Source organism: Sesamum indicum, linkage group LG13 (assembly GCF_026168435.1).
Source record: "Sesamum indicum cultivar Baizhima isolate 11 linkage group LG13, ASM2616843v1, whole genome shotgun sequence".
Classification (NCBI taxonomy): domain Eukaryota; kingdom Viridiplantae; phylum Streptophyta; class Magnoliopsida; order Lamiales; family Pedaliaceae; genus Sesamum; species Sesamum indicum.
This window is the reverse complement of record NC_142669.1, coordinates 8,306,481-8,328,934: the sequence shown is the minus strand read 5'-3', so window position 1 is coordinate 8,328,934 and position 22,454 is coordinate 8,306,481. Positions and strand designations below refer to the sequence as shown.

At 33.5% G+C, this 22,454-nt stretch overlaps 4 protein-coding genes and 1 pseudogene across 5 annotated transcripts; 2 read left to right on the top strand and 3 right to left on the bottom strand.

Annotated features, from left to right (window-relative positions):
* Window positions 1-1,707: 1,707 nt before the first annotated feature.
* On the bottom strand, window positions 1,708-6,375 carry LOC105176606 (mitochondrial import inner membrane translocase subunit TIM50). 2 transcript variants are annotated; one of them, XM_020698733.2, is made up of 10 exons: window positions 6,033-6,375; window positions 5,425-5,624; window positions 4,854-4,890; window positions 4,626-4,687; window positions 4,394-4,507; window positions 4,022-4,126; window positions 3,807-3,905; window positions 2,697-2,853; window positions 2,474-2,576; window positions 1,708-2,049 (listed from the first exon to the last, which is right to left on the bottom strand). In XM_020698733.2, the coding sequence occupies exons 1-10, from the start codon at window positions 6,289-6,291 to the stop codon at window positions 2,004-2,006; spliced, it is 1,182 nt and encodes a 393-aa protein (XP_020554392.1). In that variant the 5' UTR covers window positions 6,292-6,375; the 3' UTR covers window positions 1,708-2,003. The 2 variants fall into 2 exon arrangements, with proteins under 2 accessions (XP_020554392.1, XP_011097776.1); XM_011099474.3 differs by having other exon boundaries at window positions 5,536-5,624; window positions 6,033-6,372.
* A 1,763-nt stretch (window positions 6,376-8,138) lies between these two features.
* LOC105176605 (uncharacterized) lies at window positions 8,139-8,947 on the top strand. The gene has a single exon (XM_011099473.3). The coding sequence runs from the start codon at window positions 8,348-8,350 to the stop codon at window positions 8,672-8,674; it is 327 nt and encodes a 108-aa protein (XP_011097775.1). The 5' UTR covers window positions 8,139-8,347; the 3' UTR covers window positions 8,675-8,947.
* Window positions 8,948-13,150: 4,203 nt separating this feature from the next.
* Window positions 13,151-14,347, top strand: LOC105176629 (uncharacterized). The gene has a single exon (XM_011099501.2). The coding sequence runs from the start codon at window positions 13,193-13,195 to the stop codon at window positions 13,844-13,846; it is 654 nt and encodes a 217-aa protein (XP_011097803.2). The 5' UTR covers window positions 13,151-13,192; the 3' UTR covers window positions 13,847-14,347.
* A 4,012-nt stretch (window positions 14,348-18,359) lies between these two features.
* LOC148784464 (hydroxyproline-rich glycoprotein family protein) lies at window positions 18,360-19,578 on the bottom strand. Its single transcript, XM_088876846.1, is given in 4 exon segments — window positions 18,360-18,409; window positions 18,412-18,771; window positions 19,326-19,401; window positions 19,558-19,578. Coding segments are annotated over 4 exon segments (507 nt in total).
* Window positions 19,579-20,192: 614 nt separating this feature from the next.
* LOC105176604 (pectate lyase pseudogene) lies at window positions 20,193-21,805 on the bottom strand (annotated as a pseudogene).
* Window positions 21,806-22,454: the final 649 nt, after the last annotated feature.

Below are 22,454 nucleotides of genomic sequence, written 5' to 3'. Positions count from 1 at the left end.
TGTTGAAATGCCTTAGTAAATAGAAAGCTAACTAAGTGCTAATTGCTTTCTGTTAACCATCCCATGTATTCATAGTATTTTGGATTTTGGTTTACTTTTTGATCTCATATTGCTTTTGAGTAGTATGGGTAGTTAGATTACCCTGAAGGTACTTTTCTATTTCTTTTGTGTTTTTCTTTTTAAGGAATTGAAAACACTTTTTTGAATCAGGTAAATTGCAGGAATTGAAGCACAAGCGAAGAAAGAGGAAGAGTAGGAAGGAGAAGATGAGGAGGAGGAGTCACCATCATTCAGATGATGATTCTGCTGATCTGCGGCATAAAAGGAGGAGTAGGAAGGCATATTCAGACTTTGATTCCAACGTCAGTGCTTCAGATGATTTGCGAGTGGGTAGGGGCAAGAAGCGATCTGAGAAGAAGAGCAGCAAACATCTCCATGAAGAGAACTAGCATCTACAGTGGGTGATATGTCTTGTGCTTTTAAGGTTCCTCTAAACTGCTGCTAAGTGTGCCCTATTCAATCGTTAATCTGGTGGTTGATGAGCTTCCTGATGAAAATCACTTTAGCTTAGTGGACAATGCATTAGTTTGGTGCATTTACTGTTTTTCAGTTTGATGTAATGTATCATTTTAATTGTTTTATTCTTCTAGTTGTAAGAATTCTGATATTTACTGAGTATGTATGTGTGATTCCGACATGTGATCGGTCCTGTTAGTAGAAATATTACAGTAATGCTTTGGAATTTTATTGAGTTTAAAGTTGTTTTACTTGTTGGTTGTTGTTCGATGCTTTGGGGGAAGCCTGTCTGTTGGCATCAAGAAGAGCTTAACTATTGCTACTCCTTTGAACCCAGTGCTATTATTGGAACAAAGAAGGTTGCAGCATTTCCTAGTGTGTTTTATTTATGTAATTGAATTAGGGCAATGATTTTGTGATTAATATTATCCAGTTTCTGGATCAACCTCTCTGAAAATCATGATTTTGTGTAGCAGGTTTTTGTTGAGATCATGATGTTTAAGATTATATTTTTATATGTTCTAATCAGCTACTGATTTTTTTTTTTCAATTTTATCGACCACAAACTTGAAAAGTTTTGCTTGAATGATCCCTCCTTGTTCCGACTTTTCAATTTCCTTATTTGTGCGTCTTTTTCTTTTGTGTGTTCTGTGAGTATGTGTGGTGTGTGTGGGGGTGTGTGTGTGCATGTGCGGTGTGTGTGTGTGATGGGGGGGGGGGGGGTGTGCATGTGAGATAGTAGAGTTCCATTGAACTAATACGAAGATTTTTTATAAATAAATTTTATGCTCACAAATACTATATTCAAGAGGAATTCGTGTAAGGATTAATTTAATCATGTATCGGGTGTGCGTAGGTGGCTAGTTAATTAAATGGCAGGAATTTCACAAAATTAACTTGGTATTCGATATCTATATAGATAAAAATGCCCTTACATAGATGTACTCGACATAACATAGTTTTGTGTGTTGCCAGGTATAGTTTTATCTATCCATATTAATGTTCAAAACCGAGTTCTGGTATAGAAGAACGCAGTAGTATGAAAGGCGTATAAAGTTCTGAACTAATGCTCTATGACATTGCACAGAAGGAACTCGAGAGTGTCTCAGAATTCAGATCAAAGTGCCGCCATCGTTCTACAAAACTGTAAATCACCAATACTTTCTCTACAGCTCTGTACTCACCAAAGTGTAACATGTAAAAAGGCACCTCTTGTTTTGGGTTCACATTTGAAGTTCCACGCATAAAAGAACGACAGGTTTCGTGAGGCATAGAGAATATTCCTAATTAACTGAGAAGCACCAATTGTATTCCAGCAAGAGCTTCAACACTCAATTTTGAGGAAAAAGAATCACAAGTTGGATACTCCATTACAACTTGTCCTAGAAACCTGAGCTAGCGGGAGATGAGGAAAAGTATATTCAGTATGTCAAACAACAGAATCATTTCAGTTGCACGTTAGGATCCACCTGCTTTCTTGTATCTGTCTAGTGTCTCCATAAACGACCCTGCTTCTTTTGCTCTTGCATCCGCCTGGAGCACAGAGGCAAACAAGTCAGAAGTGTTTCTCAGCATTTCTATACATTTTAATTCGTATTGCACATATGGATACAGTAGAAAAGAGGTTTGCATCTACAAAAACTACTAATGGGAATAAAAAAAGGTTGTGGACAGACTAAAAAGCTGCTAAATAAGTGGTAGGACTCGATCAAACTCGCTGGATGGAGACATCTAAATTGGTGAGATATAAGAGAAACCACATAATCATTCATATGATGACGATTTCAATAACATGATTATTTTCCCCTTTGGAAGGGGAAAAAACCACTCCACCCGACTCCCAACATAAAGAAAGATGTAAGAAGATAAAGATAAAATAATAAGCAGGTACGGAGCAATGAGAGAGTGGGACAAACCATTAGATTGTCATATTATAGAGAACAAGAGGAAACCTGACCTTTGATGCTCTTTGGATCGTTCAATGAACTCTTTAGCAATATCACATCCTTGATATGAAGCTAGAACAGCTCGGATATCAGCTGGTCTATGTCTAGCAACATCTGCACTCAAACAAGTTCAACCGGAGATTTCAACAGAAAATGGTTGGAGAGTAAATGTCACATACTCACAAAGCAAACTAGCGGCAAGATCCAACATTAAAGCATAATCAGAAAACTTACATTCAAGAAATGGAATAAGATCTAAAAGTGCAGTGTCATCTGCTTCCCCTTTCCATGGTTTTACCTCAATACAGTTTTCAGGCTGAAGACTACTTTCTAGAGCATGACCACTAATATATATAACCTTTGCAGGATCTCTATTCAGCATCGAGAGGTCCTGCACAAATAGCAAACACACATAAGGAGAATGTTTGTTGTATGCATAATAGGTGCCAAGAGTGCAATTCATAGCATTATAACCAAAATAAGATAAATCACCCAAGTGAGAAATGAGTCTTCTAGCTCAATTTACTATCAGCATCAAACAAAGATTTGGGTGAAATATTTTCACCACACTAAAGTCTAAAACCCAATCACAAGCGAAAGACAGCAGTTTTGCAACTTAAACAGCAATAATACCCACAATATTATTCATGCAGCTTGCTACCAATCCACAGTCAGGATCAATATCATGAGAGGACAAATGTCTAGACTTCATGCTATAGCATGTCGGAAATACTAATTTTTACAGACTACAAAGAAACAACTCACATCGTGATTTTACGTTCCTTGCTTCTTTAGCAATAGGCCTAATAAAACAAGTAAACAGTTATCTAGTGAGATCTCAAAACTCAAAAGACATGCAACTGATACTTTACAGCTGAAAAAAGCATATCTGAGCAAAAGAATTGAATCGTCTGGTTACCTAATGCCTGTCCAATAGCTGCATCACAATAAAGAGGCAACAAATCCTCAAGAATGTTAACAATCATTTATATTAAATGCCAGAGCCTCTTCAGCAATTTCACTCAATAATCTCACAAGTTTCCATCAATAAAAGCGAGGTTATAAAATATACATAGATTTAACATCCAATTTAAATTATATTTATCATTCGCGGCATTTCACAGTGGAGAATTTTCAAGTAATGTTTACTAATATGGAACTGATGAACTCAACAACTCAAAGACGAATGGATACAATACTGAGTTTGAAAAGCTCGCATGCTTCTGCACACAATGTATCCTGTGTTTCCTTAATTTTACATGTCGGATATACTATAAAATTTTAGTAGTGAGAATATGCATCCATAATTTTCACGCAGTCTGGGGAACAAGTGAATGGATGTACCCTATAGTGCTTGCCATCAATATATCTTGTTGCTCCCCGTGAAAGCCTATACCGGATACAGTGCTTTGTGTCCAATCTTTCAACAACAGGATCAACATACTGTAATGTCAGGACACACGTTAAGAACTATGGGAAAAATAAAAAGAAAAGAAAAAACTAGTAAAATAAAGAAGGAAAAAGTTACCATGTCCTTTCTCTGGAAGGTGAATACTCACCATACTTAGTTGGTCAGAATATACTACAATTTCATAAAATTGAGCTAAATGCTCCAGAAAAGCATCTACACCAGGTCTCTTGAATGTTCTCCACCCTCGGTCACGCTTTAAAAGGTGGAACCAGGGAAAATAATGTTACACAAATGCAGAAGATTATATCAAAACAAACTTGCATTATGAAACAACAAAGAACAGACACATGGCTATAACGATGTGCAAGAAGTGAGGAGCTCAGCGACAAGAAAACGTAGAACATTATACTTAAGCAAAACTATGGTATGAAAAATAATCTAAATCCATAGAAAAGATGAAGCCCGCAATCAGAAACTGAGTTTACTCGAAAATGAAAAATGGCAAGCATATGAGATATACCTTCCAATCAGAATAAATCAACGTCTCATTTAGATCTAGAACAAGGGTAAATACATGCTGCTCCAAAGGGTGCAAATCAGGAAGAAGCTTATCCGATGTAGGTTCAGTAAAACCCTGTAATGCAGCAATAAGACACAAAAAGAGCAAGATGAATAAAGGACAGGGGCAAATTAACTAAATAAGACATTTGCAACAGCAAAGTTATTGGTTGAAACTGCTAATAGTATCTTACTCTGACTTGTTCTTCAGCTAACCTCCTTAGATCAAGATAAATGTCAACCAACTTAGCAGGGACTGCAACACATAAAACGCAAATGGAGTGCAACAAAAAATAAGAGGAAATCTTAATGGCATATTACTGCCAAAATAATCCTTAAGGAACACAGAGCAAAAAGAGCTATTCTATTTTCATGTAGTTAAAGAAGTGTATAGGAAGACTATTGGAATAAAAGACTTTCACCTGTCATTGCAGCAGCTTGCAGATAAGCTTGAAATTTCTGCATAAACAATTTGTTGCAGAGAATTGTTAACTCGTGCTTCTTGATATTAGACACTACTCTAACAAGTAACTCCACATATCCAGAGTTAAATGCTACTAACAAAGCTCACTCATGCAGACATGCAGGCAAGTACTGTTTCTGATAAAAGTAAAATATATCCATGTACTGAAGTTTCCCTATGCTACAAAAAACTCAATCACGGGCATCTCACATCAAAAGGCATCTTAGTTTTGCACAATGGTACTAACGCATTAAATATAACAAAAACCATGTATCAGGATGCCCTAATACATCTCACACCAATTCGATGCTACTTAACTATCCAAATGTTCCAAAACGAGAAATAAATGTGGTAAAGGAGTAGCAACGACACCCCCCCCCCAACAAAAAAAAAATTGTCCTCCTTGAACATTAACACCAAAAAAAAATATTATCCAAGCCGCTTTAATAGCTTACCTTCCTTCCTCCCATTACCACAACCTCAACTCACACCCCCAATATATGATTAGAAAAATGAACCAATATTCTTACATGTACCACTTGCTCAGGATGTGAACAACATGAAACCACATCAAGTTTGTGAGTGTGACCTGAGTTAACAAAAATATAAAAAGTAAGCAGAAGGATGCTGAGGAGGCGCACATCTAAAGAAGATGCATCATCCCCAGTAGTGTAATTTGCTGATGCACGGAGGGCTTTCGTCTTCTGATCAATCTCATCCAATGAGTAAGCTGCAGACAAACATGTAATCAGTGAATAACTTAAATTCAAACATAATTGTTAGATCAGATTCCCATTTCAAACCAAGATCGAACTCCACATAATTTCCAAAAAGTTCAAATGCCACTCAAGTAAACTCAACGACCAAGGTAGTGCTACAACTAGGCTTTAGCTACACACATTTTCTAGGCAAAACCTATTAATCAAAAGAGTCCAGCCTAAGGTAATAGAAAAAGTGCAGTAAGTGTTAGATTTCGAGAAACATACTTATAAGTTTTTAAGGAGAAAGCATACATAGAAACCTTCTTCGAAGGAGACCATTGGTCGTGGAACATAACAACCAGCAAACATCAGCTCCGACCACTACATACTAAAAAGTCCAAATAGAAACCGTAGTGAGATAAAAGAAAGATACGAACCATAGGTGGCGTAGCCAGCAGTGGCAATACCACCAGTAAGAGCAGCAACGAGGCCGTACTTCAAAACAGTCCACGACTTCTTCCCTGCCTCCGGCGCCGGCGGAGCCGGCGACGGAGGCTCCGGTGTCTGATCGCTGATGATAGACGAAGAGATGATTGGTTCTCTCGGATGTTCATTGGCGACAGGCGAGGAAAATCGACGATCATTCCTCGAAATGATAGAATACAAGCGCGCACGAGTACGGAGTATTGCCGACATTGTCGAAATACCTCTACTGATGTAATTTGGGTTTTGGAATTTCAGACAGAGGGAAAGGAGTTAGGGTTATTAGAGCTCCATGTAATTGTATCCGTAACTTCTAAAGATTATTATATTTTTAAATTCAACTAATTATATTTTGTCACTTAAATTACGATTATTTTTATATTTTGTTATTTAATTTTTTTATATTGATTTACTATTTTAATTTAAAAAATTTGTACCTTGGTATTTATAACATTTTGCAACTAAGTTTTTTGTTAAAAAACAGCACATAAAGCGCATTATGATATTTAAGAGTTATGTAATACGATATTTTATATATATATATATAATCTGTGATGTTTTTTGTGTATAAAAATCAACAAAAAAATGGTTATATATGATAAATTATAAATTTTATAAAATTGATATGGTAAGTTGACACAAAAAAAAAATTAATAGCAAAATGTTAAAATAGATATAATTCAAATGGCAAAATATGATATACCCTTTTCAAATATTCAAATAAAATTGAAGCTTAAGAAATGGATATGAGGAAAGATGTGATTTTAGATTTCGATTTAATGCAATTTACTATATCGTGATATTATAAACGATAAAAAATATTAGTTAGAAAAAATAGTAATTTATTTTTCTATATTTTTCAGACAATAATGTAAATCACTTCATATTAAAAAATACAACAAGCTAAAAAGTTGTTTTATTTAAAAAAAATGCATAAAAATAAATTGTATTTTTTTCATAAATAAATAATTTGTTCAATTATAATATCACAATAGAGTTGTTTACAATTTTTTCCTTTCTATTATTCAAGAATGAATAGAAGTTAAAACTACTCTTTTTCATCAAACATTAAATAATTTATAAGATATTTGAAAATGTATGAAATATTGTAAAACTAATAGAATTTAAAAAAAAAGAGCTTAAGATTAAAAAATAATAATAATAATAAGGAACTTCTAATTATTTTTAAAATTTGAAAAATCTTTCAATATTAATTATTATTGCTCAAATTTTATAAGCTACGTGAACTTATTTCGACCAAAAATAATTTAACATTTTACAAATTTGAAAAATATCTTATGCCATGAATAAATTTATATATTTGTTTAATAAACATCGAAAAACATGATAATTTATTATAATTTACCCTAAATAAAAAGTTAGTTCTACATAATTTTTAAGAACACCTTTACAAAAATTAATCTTTAACATCCAATCGATAAAAGCACTAGCTCATGAGGCTTAACTCAATAAATTGACGAAATTAAGGCATCGTGAATTTAAAATTATAGATTCGCATCCTACCAATGCATGGTTGTTAATTAAATTTAATTATCTAATATTAATAAGTAATATATAATTATTATAATTATCGATTGTTGTTAGATATTAATATTTAGTATTGATATAATTGAATTATTTAATAAATAATGATTGTCACTATCGCTTAAAAAAACTATAAAAGCACATAATTAATTATGAAAAAAATACAATTTACCATCCTATGATATGAGAAATAGTAAAAAAAATATATGTAAAAAATAAAATAATAAATTATTCCCTATATTTAAAAAAAAAAATTACAACCTCTATCTAAACCATTGCTAAAAGTAATTTATTTTATTTTTTGAAATACGTGGAATAATTTATTACTATTTTTTTATAAAAACATATTTGATCATTTCATATATTAATCCTTTAATTATATATTGATTTATGTTCTTAAAAGACGATGTCCAATCCATTTTCTCTGTGTGCGCACAAGTATTACGTTGGGAGGAGTGTGTACTTGGCGTGGCGAATTTATGAATGGACGACAGCACAACCTATGGGCTCATCATGAACTAGAGAAATCTAGATACAGCATTTACGGCAACAACCCCGATATTTCTTGGATTGTTCACCAAGCTATCCCCAGATATTTCACAAACCAGCTATCAATCAACACCGTCAGCTCCCCTTAATATATAGACACCACCTCTTCCAATCACCAACCCAAACAAGCAAAAAAAAACCTAACCTCAAATTCTCACAATCAAATCAAATCGCGATGGCTCTCAACTGGCTTCTCAATTCAGCGTACACAATACTCCTACAGCACTACGCACCGCGCAACGAGCAGACGATATCTGATCCGAAGAATGAGGAGGATCGGCTGAAAATGAATCGCCGGGAGATTGAGAATAAAGTGGGGAGTAGTGGAGGACGGTTCCAGATGCCTCTGCATTACCCGAGGTACGCGAAATCGGATTACGAAAAGATGGAGGAGTGGAAGGTGGACGCGCTGCTCCGGCAGTACGGACTTAGTTTCGATGGTAGTTTGGAGGAGAAGAGGCGGTTCGCCATGGGCGCATTTTTGTGGCCTGATCAGTACTGATCATCATGATTTGGGAATTGAGCGTATTTTGATGTGTTGTAGAGTATAATATGCTACTTGTTAAGGTACAGTCGATGTACTGCTGACTGCTGAGACTGGTGTTATGGGTAGACCTAATAATTTAACCTTTTAGGGATTTTGGTGCCTTTTCCTTAGCTGGTTTGTAATTTGAGTAAATTACAACAGCTCTTGTGAGATTTTTATCATAATTATAATTATTTATATATAATTTAAAATTATAAATATTTTAATAAATACCTATTTGACAATTTATTTTAGAGTTATTCAGTAAAGTATTTATAATTTTTTAAATAATTAAAGTTATTTGAAATTAATATAAATTTTAAAGAAATTTAGTGTAATTCATCTTTATATTTGATAATTTAAGGGATTTTTTTAAAAAAAAATAATATTATTTGTAATAAATGATATAAATTCATGAAATGTGACAAATACCATATGAGCTGAATAAGAATTTATGAAGTTATAAAATTTAATATATTTTAATCTCAATCATTAAATTAATCTTAGACTTTATTAATGCAAAAGTTAGTTCATTTCATGGACATTAATTCTTTTTAGGGTAAATTGTACAATTTTTGTTTTTCTTTAAAGAATGGACATTAACTCTTTTTAGGGTAAATTGTATTCATACTTTAGATTAAAATGCACCAACATTCTCTCTTTTTTACAAAATTATAAATACACATTTTGATGTATTACAAATAACGACATCCCTTATTCATAGGCAAAGCTAACACACACTGCCCATAAAAGATTACACTAACACCCCTCGTGGAATGGAGCTATAATTTTATAAAAAAATATAAGATATTTGTGTATTTAGATCTAATCTGATGGGGGTGTTAATGTAATTTACCATACTTTTTAATTAATAAGCATTGTTCAATTTTTAACTTTATTTGAATTATATATTAATTATATAACAAATATAACACATTTGTAATCTGATTTGATTGGGTGGATCTGTATTCCTTTTGAGTACTAGACATGGTCGTTTTGTAAAATATTATTTTAATTATATGATAAGTATAATATATTTATCATTTTATTTAAAATAAATTACAACAGACTTTTTTGTGATTTTATCATAATTACATATACCCTTTTGTTATTTGAAAAATTACAAATATTTCCCTTAAAATTAATATCAGTCTAATAAATACCTTTTTATAACAGTTCATTGCAGGGGATATTTTTTTAGACTATTATTCATTTAGAGGAGTATTTAAAATTTTTCAGTAACAAAAGAGTGTTATAATTACGACAAATCTGGTAACAACCTTTGACAGTTTATAAGTGTAATTTTTAATTGGATGTGTTATTTATTTACTGAGTACAACTTTTGGGCAAGTGGATCTCGTTTTAGAAACGTCACCTTTTGTTGAAAATATATACCAATTTGAAAAAAAATCGAACATGGCCTAAGTTATTCCACAAACTATTAATACTAAGTTTCACAAAAATTGCTTTCTTGATTATATCATTACCTCAAAATTTTAACTTTTTGATCTAACTCTAAATTTAATGAAGCCCATTATGTCTAATAATCCTAATCAGTTTGCACGAAAAAAAATTAATTATAACCCTCTAATATTTAAATCAATAAAATCATTTTTTGGTAACGAAAGTTAGGGATCCAGGGGGCATAAATTTATAGGTATGTCCAAATTTTACAATTACATGTGAATACTAGTATAATTTTAATCGCATGACTGTAATAAATCGACACATACTTGAGTCTAGGGGTGGCAGATTCGTCGAGCCAGCTCGAGCTCGAGCTCGAGCTCATATTTGGCTGTTCACCAGCTCGCGAGCCAGGTGAATATTTTTTTATTTTTTTTATATATTTTTTTATTTGAATTTTTTATATATTTAATTTTATATTTAATATTTGATTAGTTTTATAATTAAAATTGACCATATATTATAATTATTAATCAATATCATACATTTTATTTTGGATAGTAATAAATTATGGTACTTTTATTTATACATTTAATCTTTATATAAAAATAAATTTAATCAACAACTTAGTAAATTATAATTTTTTATAATTAAAATTATTATTTAATATGACATATATAGACTTTATGTTATATTTTAATATATATTTGTTTTACGTTATATTTTTCTTAATTGACAATTAATTCACTTATAATTTTTTATTATTTATAAATTTATGTCAAGATTTAGTAATTCCTATGAATTAATCTAAAAATTATAATAATAATAATAATAACAACAACAATAATAATAATGATGATGATGATGGTGGTGGTAGTTGAACAATTCTAATTATTATTTTATTATATATATAATGAGATTAAAAATTTAATCAATAAGTACGATATCTTAAAATCCAGACACCTAATTCATACGAAATTTAAATATATACAAGATTGTGCCCATTAGATCATATCCGATGGTATGATTTAAAATCACATGGCCTGATTCAACGATACACCGTCTTGAATGATTACTCTTATGTTTCGAGTACGATATCTCAACATCCGTATATCCAATAAATCTAAAACTTTACCAAATGTATTTTTTTATAAGTTTTATCATATCTAACGGTCAGATCTGAATTTTGATGGCCCGATTAACCCATATTTTTCAACAATGTAAGATGATAGTTACATCAATGTTATACTAACATTTATAAATACATAAATTTTGCAAATTGTTAACATATATTAATTTCAACTATATCTATGTAACAATTTGATTATTCGATTTTATTATTTAAAATAATAATAATAATAATGATGATGATGATGATGGTTGAACAATTCTAATTATTATTGAAATTTTATATATAATGAGATTAAAAAGTTTAATCAATATTTATGAAATTTTAAAATTCGGGCACCCGATTCATACGAAATTTAAATATATACAAGACTGTATCAATTAGATCATATCAGACGGTATGATTTAAATCATATCAGACGGTATGAACATAATTAACTATATCTATGTAAAATTTTATGATTCGATCTCATGATTTAAAGCAATAATAATAATAATAATAATGATGATGATTCGAGCTGTCGAGCTTGGCGAGCTCGAGTTGAGCTCATCGGCTCAAGTTTGAGCTCGAGAATACATTGTCGAGCTCGAGCTCGAGCTTAACCTCAGCCAGCTCGTCGAGCTCGAGCTCGAGCTCGAAGATCCTGAGTACGAGCTCGACAAAAATGGTCGAGCTCGACTCGTTGACAGGCCTACTTGAGTCCAGTCTTGGTGGGAATTGGGTAGGTACGATCCCAATATTTTACATACACATCTAGGACTAATTAAGATATATACAAAATTTCTTTATGAAAGGTCTTGTATTCGAATCTCAAGTGAATGCACGGGTGTAAAAAATTAAAAATAATTTTAGAAAAAGATAAACACATCACTAAAAAGAATAGATCTTAAAATTTACAAACAAATTAAATTTTTCATTTGCAATTAATATGAGACGGTGTCAGCATTATCGACCACATTCCTAAAGTACTATTTCAATCAAACCATATTTTAGTGGAATTTTTCATTATTCATAGATGCACACACATTTATATATATATATATATATATGGATATGGTTTAGCCCTAATTCTATCAACCATAATTGAAACTTGTTGATCTCTGATCCATGCATCTGATTTTGTGGGTCAATTTGAACAAATGGACGCCTAAAATTGAACAAGCAAATGAAAGTGCAGGCCCCTACCCACCCCCACCCCACCCCCACCCCACCCCACCCCACCACATGGCAACACTCACATACCCACACGTTCCCCTACGCACACATGCATGCTCATGAATCATCACAAGCTCACAACAAAACGGCATGTACATCTCCTCCTAATTATTATCCTCTACTTTCTTTTTGTTCCTCTTTGGATTTTTATTGCAAATAAATATATATTTTATATATATAATGTATTTATATTTTAAATATACAATTTATGTAAATTTTATACGCTTATTATTTATGTGATGGTACATAAATATTCCTTCTATTTTTATAAATGGTATACTTGAAAATAAAAGTGAAAAGCACAATAAGCCAGAATTTGAAGTGTTCGAAAAAATAATTTAATATTTATAATTTTTTCAGCAAGAGTTGGAGAAGTACGTACTTGAATTCCATATAACTTTTGCCCCCCTCCCCATAAAAAAATCAACTTAATTTAAGTAGTTTAAATTAAAAAATTATAAATTCGAAAAATACTTTTAGACCAAAAAACTGATAAGCACTTATATTTATTTTTTTTTTCTAAAAAATATAATTAGGGATTTTTTTTTTTGTACAATGGGGTGGGGGGTCGGGGCAGACTTAATCTGAGATTCGTATTTTTTTTCAAGGAGAGTGATGCTAACTTAACTAATTGTTTGATGGTAGACGTTGGTGTATGTGTTCTTAATCAATTCCCACGTCTATATAAGGCAACCCATCCGTCGCTCTTTTTCCACCCTAATTCCTCACATTCTTGAAACGTACAAATGGAGCGCACCAACGTCAAAAGTTGGAGCAAACTGCTACTGTTTTCCGTCTCAATGCTGTCGCTTCTGCTTTCCTTCTTTTCTTTGATGTACTCTCAAAATTTGAGCTTCTTTTCTTCACACTATTTTGACCTCTTGAGAAGTACCATAATGAACAAAAACTACCTGTTCCTCATATGCAATGGGCTGCTGGTTTTTCTGGCAAAAACCTCCGGTTCCGACGTTGGTTCGCTCCCGGACTTTGGTCTCGACGACATGTCGCAGAAGAGCAGTGGCGACGGTTCCCAAATGGCATCTGATTCAGAAGCGACGGTTTTGGAGACGGACATGGCGGCGGATGAGACTAAAGAATCGGAACAGTATGAAGAGGAGAATGATGAAGCCGGAGATCAGTCTGCATATTGCTCGGCGGCAGCAGAAGTTTCAGTTTTAGTGACGGATGATAGCGAGCAAGATGAACAAATTGATGGAAGTGAAGCTACGGATTGCGGGCTTCTTCACAGTGACAAAGACCTTTACGACAACGACCACGAAGAAGAGATAGAGAAGTTGAGCATGGAAGAACTGAACCAGAAATTTGAAGATTTCATAAGGAAGATGAAGGAGGAGATGAGGATTACTGAAGCTAGACAACAACTGGTTTTGGTCAACTAAATCATGTCCTAATTTTAGAACTTCAATTTAGAGTATTTACCCTTTCTTTAAAAAAAAATAAAAATTTTAGGATCAAAAATGATTCTCCAATCCCTTTATAACTTTATAACTCGAACTTATGACATATCATTAACAGGAATAAGGTTCAGTATTATAGGCAACTCGATCGTTCGTAAGTTGTCATCAACGTCTTAGTACTAGCTGAGTAGATGTACAAAAATGCTTCAATTTTCGCGTCTTCTTCACTTTTATTTTATGCATCTATTGGTAAATTTTGAATGTGTGCAAAGGGTTCTGATCGGGCTCGAAATCGTCTAGATCACTCTACGGTCATGTTCACGTTTCGCTCCCAAATCCTTGAGATACTGTGGATAAAAGAAAACGTTATCTAGTCGGGTTGACACCCGACGAAGACACTCCGACGCTCAAGTTAGTTATGTTTCTTAAATGTAAAATGTTGGATGTAAAATATGTTTCTTTGTGAATCCGAAATTACCTCTGTTGAAGAGATTTTCCCCTTCTTATACTGAATGAAGCTTCCATACCGGAAACGCCACGTGCCCACGATCTCAGACTTTGTTTCCCGCATAAATGCACATCTTCTTAAATTATGCACCATGATCACACGTAATGTGCTAGAAATCCGTAATTATACCCATTAATTACACCCTTAAGTATTTACTTTGTTTGGAATCACGTCAAATATTGGTCAAACCACCTTAGCGCATAAAGTCACTTTTACCCTTCTTTGGGGGTATATCCGTCTTTTTCTAAGTTCTCCCTCATCAGGTTCCCTTCCAGTACTGTTATTAAGGGAAAAGGTTCTCGAGATTTTAAAGGATAATTACACTCACATTCCCTAAAGTTTGATTTAACTACATGTAAATTTTTTTGTAATTTGAGAAATTACATCTAGTACCCTTAAGATTTATTTCCATCTAACAAATAAGTTTCTCCGTTACTCAAAATTCATTCAATTTAATGATATTAACCAAAAAAACTAAATGAAATTTTATTACTCATTATTTTGTAAACAACTTATGTGTGCTCTAAATGTTACATTTCTTCTTTTTTCATAAAAAAATGTTAGATATTATTTAAGTTATTACATAAAATTCTTTCTGAACTTGACGCTGCCAAAATTATAAAACCTTGAGAAATACGAACATGCTAATGAAATCTTACTTAATTGGCAAGGTCGACATTTACGATAATTTTTTTTTATAAATTTGGGTTTGTGGATATGACGTATATCTATTTTTGTAGTAAAGTAGACTAACACCCATACATTGCTATCATGATAGGCATGTCAATTGGTTTGAGTAAATTGGGGCCCGTCCCAAATGGGATGGGTCCAGGTCCAATTAAATGGGTGATGAAGTAGGTCATGGGTTTTGTTTCGAACTTGTCCTGTGAACAAATTTGTTACGAATAATTAATTTATTTTTAAAATTTTTATCAATATGAAGCTGGATGGGTCTCGAGTCCACTCCGACCCCACCATTGTCAATTTTAGTCCAAATGTCATGAATTTGTACCTCTACGGCCAATTTATACGACAGTTCAAGAATTTTTATATATATATATATATAGTGGGAAATAAAAGCAAGAGACAAATCCAAAATTGTGATTTATATGTGGAGGGTAAAGACAGAGAGGTCCACCTGAAACTGGAATGATTTAAGGATGAAAAAAACAGAAGCAATCAGTGTAGTGAGAAGCAGTTCAAAAATGGACGCTTGGAAAGTTCTGTACAGTTACATTTTTGACCTTTTCTGCTCCACGGGACGAATTTCATAAAACACAAGTGGTAGGGTTTTCATCAACCAAAGTTCCTTGCTTTTATTTACTGGGCCCGCCTGGAATTCAGGCCAGACCCAAAGATCTAATTTGATTAGTCCGAGTTCAGTTCGCGAAATCGAAAACAAAAAATAATTCAAAGATGTTAGATTTAATTTAATCGACGAAGTTGAGATCGTGTGATTATAAGATTGTGGATTCGAATTCTGTTGACGTGTGGATTGTTATTTCAATTTTAGTAGTAGTTATTTGTCTAATTTCAGAACAGTTGTTGATTAATTATAAATACTTAATGTTGTGCTTAAGTACGCTTTGGAATTCGATAACATTACACTGCAAGGGAAGTACAGTGGGGAAACAACATTAGAAAAGCTTCTGTTGCAGCCCTCGGATGCTGAAACTCAATAAGGTCATAAACAATAAATTATAAGTTCGCGGTTCACAAGAACTAGCATTTTTACATTTGTACGGCTACACATGGACTACCAATGCATAAATGATCGTGCGGTCATCGTGAGTCTATGAGTGTTATATTCGACTCAGAATGTGGCGGGATCAGTACGACTCGAATAAGACTGACGTTGGTCTTTGTCCATTTTTTATATTATTAAGAAGTGCAGGCCATGCATGTAACTTCAAGCTATAATTACGCAACTCCCACATGAGCTGATGAGTGAAATTCGAATCCAATACCTTTAAACTACACGCAAAATAGCATATTATGCTTGCAACAAAGCATAGTAAACAATGGACACAAATTTCTTTTGACAAAATCCTAAGAACTAAGAAGAAAATGGATCTGCAAAACAAATAATCTTACAACTTGTGCCAAAATATTGACTTAATTAATACATAAAATATGCTTGAAATCTTTGCTTTAATCATCATTATTGTTTTGCTCAATAATTTTAATTCACCAAAATAAAAAAATAAAAAATTGTGAAGTATTGTAGGGATAGATGAGGCTAGAATCACATGGGCTTTCATTTTCAAGAATTCTTGATTTTTTATAGTGCAAGAGCCTCTCTATCACAAGTGCTCTTTCTCACTTATTCAAGTTTTAATCAAAACCACGTAAATGATGGAACGAAATCTAGAACCTCCCAGTACTTCACATTATTACCAACATAAAAGAGCACAATGAAGTGCCGTCGTTTTTATAGTAAGATACGCACTACCCAATAAAATGACACTTCCTACTTCTTTTTCATCCTTGTCCTTCAATCATGTGGTAACTTTGAGTTAGATTATTGTGGGGGGATGGAATTTTAGTCTTGTAATATATGGGGATGGTAATTTAATTCTGCACAAATTGATTTTTTTTAATTTAGTCGTGTAATTTTAAAATTTTGATTTTCATCCTTTTAAAGGTCAATTTGGTCGAAAAATTGTATGTAACTTGTAATATAACTCAATTAAATTGTAATTTTAGTCTTGTAACTTAGGAGACTTTGGCATTTTTAATCCTATAACTTGGGAGAGTTGGCATTTTTGGTCCTTCATGAATTTATTTACAATACTAAAATTGCAATTCCCGATCAAATTGGTCGGAAAAGAACTAAAATTGCCAAATTATAAAATTATATGACTAAATTACGAAAATCAATTTGTGCAGGACTGAAAATGTCACTCCCCTAAATTACATGACTAAAATTGTAATTTTTTCTAGATTATGGTAATTTCTTTTTCAATTTAAATTTTTCGATATGTATTGTTGATGTAACATTTTATTTTACTGATATTTGGACTAAATGCGACACGTGTCCATAATTATAGGATTGGAATTTTATTTTTCCTTTACGTTCTCATGATATGTCGGTAAAAGTGGCTTGAAAATTTTAAAAAACTCTAAATTAATTAAGTCACATGCAAGACATGTGATAATTTCTCGATCAATTTAACTTTTTTTAGTGGGTCATTTTGGACCTTATATTCAGTATTAAACGATTTCTTTTTTCTATCAATTTAAATTTTTAAATAATGAATTATTTAACATGATATCAAAGGCATACTAAACAAAAGGTTTTAAGTTGAAATCTTATTTTGTATAAATTATAAAAGAATTTACATGCAACGGGTACGTTTTAGGATATTAATATTACATTATTATTTTCCCCAACAATTTATGTGCTCGTTTAACAAAACTTCATACTTTGTAAAAAGGGATAATTACATTTACATTCCCCAACTTATTATCTATTTACAGAAATCACTCATATTTTATGAATAATTACATATACACCCATAAAAAACGTCGATATCATTGACACTTAACCATTCATTCTTTTAAAAAATCATATATCTATAAAAAAAAAATTTATGAAAAAAGAAAGTATCTATAAATGTAATCATTCCTATAAAAAAACACAGATAGGCGTACAAAAAAGGTAAAAGAAAGTAGGGATGTCGGAGGAGATTCGTAGGAGATTAGTGGTTGCTTTTGTGTTGGTCGATACAGAACGATTAATTAGTATTTATCGTATGATCAAAATATCGAACATAATTTTTAATTGTAATCGATATTTTGGTCTCATCTGCTGAAATAATTAATAATTATTATGTAGTCATGGTTAGTTAAAATGTCATGTAGCGCAATTTTTCCACTGATGGAAATTTTAGTCTATGTTGGTACTTAAAAAAGAACATAAATTTAGAGGGGGGAAAGAAAAAGTATGCAAAAAATCACATTATACTGCAAAAGCTGATCGGTTCATCAGCATACGGGTCGTACTCTTTGGGTGGGTAGGACGGGACGTACCTTGCCGGTGGCAGGGTCGACCCGTAGTAGTACGGGTTTGACCCGTGGAAGTAGGGGGAAATGGATCTTGTCGGGGCGTACTGGTTGGATATGTGGCCATAATAAGGAAATGGATCCGGAAGAGCTCGCCTATAGCTATACGGGTCATCTCCGTAGTTGTATCCGTATTCATAATTACTTTTGTTGTACGAATCATAATGATTGTGGTAATAATGACTTGTATTCAGATTCGGGTGGTGGAGCTTGACCCATTTCAACTCTGCGTGGTACCCGGTCCTTGCCAAGGCTTTCAAAAGTAGGTTCGGATCCACCACGGCGTGCACTCGGGCCAATCCCTCCTCAGAATTTATGTCCACATTATATTTCCCTAACAAAAAAGTAATTCCAAATGAACTTTTATCCTAAATAAAATAATTTCTCCAAATTTACAATTTATCTCTAACTAAGTGGATGAGATAAAAAAAAATACTATAAAAATAAACATATACCCATATTTCCGGGCCTCCAATTCTGGCCTGCCAAAACATTTTAACCCGCACAAAATTACAATAACGATGCAATTAGCACACAATTTAGAAAAAATAACAATAACCAACGATGCTCGCTGCAATTTGCTTTTTTTTAACTAAACTCAATTTAAATAAAAAAAACTTATTAAGTTTGTCGTTATTATTTTTAAAAATAAAAATAATGAATTTAATAATATATACAATACACAAATACACTCAAAACTCCATCAGTACATCCATATAAATAAACTGCGAACAAGCAAACATACATCCATATAAATAAAACTCAAACCCGAAATAAAAAACTTCGAAATCTCAATCTTACCGTTAAAATTTTCCTACAAAAGATAATTTTTCAAATAAACTATGAAAAAAAAAAAAAAAACAAGAGTAGGGAGTATTAGATGATTACCACAAATAGAACCGAGAACTTCCAACATGCTCATCTTACACGCCTGGCAATGAACATTCACCTTCAACACACAACTCTACATTTATACGCAAAACCAAAAATCATCAACCAATTGATCGAGTTGGCATCGAGCCCTGAGTTCAAAACCAGCATCTCTAGCTCGACGTCACCTCTATTGTAATAAAAACAAATCAATAATTTGTAAAAAAGAAAAAAAAGTTGATTTTATTACCGCTTCAGCATAAGGCTCCATCAGTTTCGGTTATTGATCACGACTTAGAGATATGGAATGTCATGCTCTACTACGACTTTTATTTTAAATGAGAAATATATCTTTGCAATATCGCTATTTCCAATATTGATGCAGTGAAAGCGTGTTAGTTAAGGAAAAAAAGGGACTTAAAATCGTGTGCGAATCTTCGGAATTGTGTTAATTCGCGATTCCTGAAAAGGGAAATATTCGCATTGAAATAAAGAGAGTAGGAAAGAGTGAAAATGCGGATGCACTATGAGTTGGTGGGGATCAGGTCAGATCAAATCTTTACAAATCCCTACATTGTGATTGATTGAATATGAGCAGCTTACATGGGTAAAAAGGACATTTTTAGAAAGAAAAAATTATTATTTTAATCCGTTAAGTATGCCTAATTTTAATTTTAATTCGATAATTATGTCCATTTTTATTTAGGTACAGTAATTTTAATTTTAATTCGATAATTATGTCCATTTTTATTTAGGTATAGTAACTTACGAAATTGTTTACTTTTAATCCTCTGTCTGATTTTCGAACAATTTTACCCCTAAACATGTTATTGTGTTTGAGTTTCGTACTTGTCAGAAAATAATAAATACTGAGATAATTAAAAATGAGGGTAAGGTATTTTATATATATATAAATCGGCAGAAAGATTGTTATTCATAAATATATTGGAGGAGGAGTTTCTGCACGCTTTACAATTCCTCCTGTCACATATGTTTGCCTCCAATAGAAGCAAACAGATCAACAGAGTTTGCCCTTCCGGCACCTGAGAGCACCAGCCCACCGTGTGAGCTTTCCCACGAACGATCCTGGTCTGTACTTGATCAAATTCTGACCTTCCAGTGGATTCGCCTTGTTCTGTGATAGTGGTGGCCCTGATTCTCTGAAGTATGCTCCGTTCTTGAACAGATCGCCTTCCGATCGCCATTGCCATTTCATCCACTCCTCCTTTGTGGCGTAATCTCTCTTCGTCACCTCCTTCGTGTACGGGTAGTTTGAGGCTCTGAACCTGTTGCCCTGGCTGACGATGGTCGGGTGCGCGCTTCCGCCGATGGCGTACAGCTCCCACTGCTGGTAATCGTTGTTCACCACATGGGCGAAACCCCATCGTACTCTTGGCATCCTCTGGATCAGCCCTTTTCCGAACTTGTTGAACGCCACCGTCACTTGCATGATCGCGTCTTTGGAGTTGCTGTCGTGTGCGCCCAGGAGCATCACGTCGTTGTGCCTGTTGAACTTGCAGTTGGAGATGGTGATGGCCGTGGAACCTTCAATCACGTCGATTAGCCCGTCGGTTGCTTTAGACAGGGAGCAATGGTCGATCCATACGTGGTTTGAACTGTAAATGCTGATGGCATCACCGTCGGCCTGCGTACGTAGGCCGATATGCGTCATCGTGTCCCTGATCATTCCACCCGAGGTGGGAACAATGTTGTGAACCCAAATGTTATGGATTATAACGTTGTGCACAAATTGAATAGTAATTCCCGCCCCATACGCAATATGGACCAGTACGCCCCTTCCATCAATCGTCTTATCACTAGTCATAAGCAGCTCGTTCTTGAGCTTAATCACCATGCTGTGCTTGAAGATGATCCACAAGGGCTCAGTCTGGAGGACGGCATGGCGAAGAGTTCCAGGCTTAGGGTGGTCCATGTCGTCATCGGATGGATCATCCACGACGTAGTACTTCCCATCTTTCCCACCAGAGGTGGTGTGCCCGAACCCTCTTGCGCAATCAGCCAACTTCTTCCTGTTCTTATCCCAGTCAGGGTCACACCTCCAGCAACGATCAATGGGGTTCTCAGCCTTGCAATCATCTTCCTTCATGTCCCTCCTCTGCTCAGCGAATAAGTAGGATTCACCGGTGAGATTAAGAGGGTTCGGATTGTAGGCCTTGAGGGACTCCTGGTAGGACTCGGCAGCCCTCCTGCGCAGATCCTCATCAAATTCGGCGATCTTGGCGAAAGCTTTCGGCAGAGTGGCAGAAAGCGGGAACAGGATGAAGAACAAGAGGAGCGATGAAAATCGATAAAGATTGAGCGCCATTGATGATTCGGGTTCTTGGTGCTCTCGCTCCTGTTTATTTGCTGTATAAGATTGGTACTCTTCTTGGGGGGTAAATCACTGGGATTATGAACCCCAGTGATTCCAGATATGTTGGAATATATATTATATATATATGTAAAGAGGGAAGAGTACCGCAGGAGTGATTTTTCCACAAGGGAGGAAGAAGGTATTTATACATCTCCAAGGCTGTTCATGTTCAGGAATTATAGCAACTGCAGCGCGCAATGTGAGGGTTACCTCAAACTCATCCCCAAATATGCAACACACATCCATAACTAAATATCTAAATAACAGGATTTAATTTGCATTAATTGTTAATTTAAGTTTTTAAATTATACATTTTATTAATTAGTTTCAATAAAATATTAAGAATCCCATTTTTATATTAAATAATAAGGACATTTTCATTATAAAAGAATTAGTTTATATTATGAGAGGCTATTTTATTACGTTTTATAATTTAAAAATGTAAGTGCCCTTCACGCACAATTTAGGTGTATTTAGACCTTTTATATATATTAATTAAGTTGTAAATCTCTATCATGAACTTCAATTAATTTATGGATATTTTCCAACACATTAAAGTTTTTAAATAATGAATTCCTAAAAATATATAAGTTGTGGTTGGAGAAAAATGTAATTTTAATATTTTATAGTTGTGTGATTTATGGGATAGCATTTTTTGCTTTGCACACATTTATTTTCATATTTAGTATAATAATTTTAACTTTTGGCACTTTTTATTTGTTTTTTAGGCAATTTGACTGAAAATTTGTATGTGATTTTCACATTGCATAATT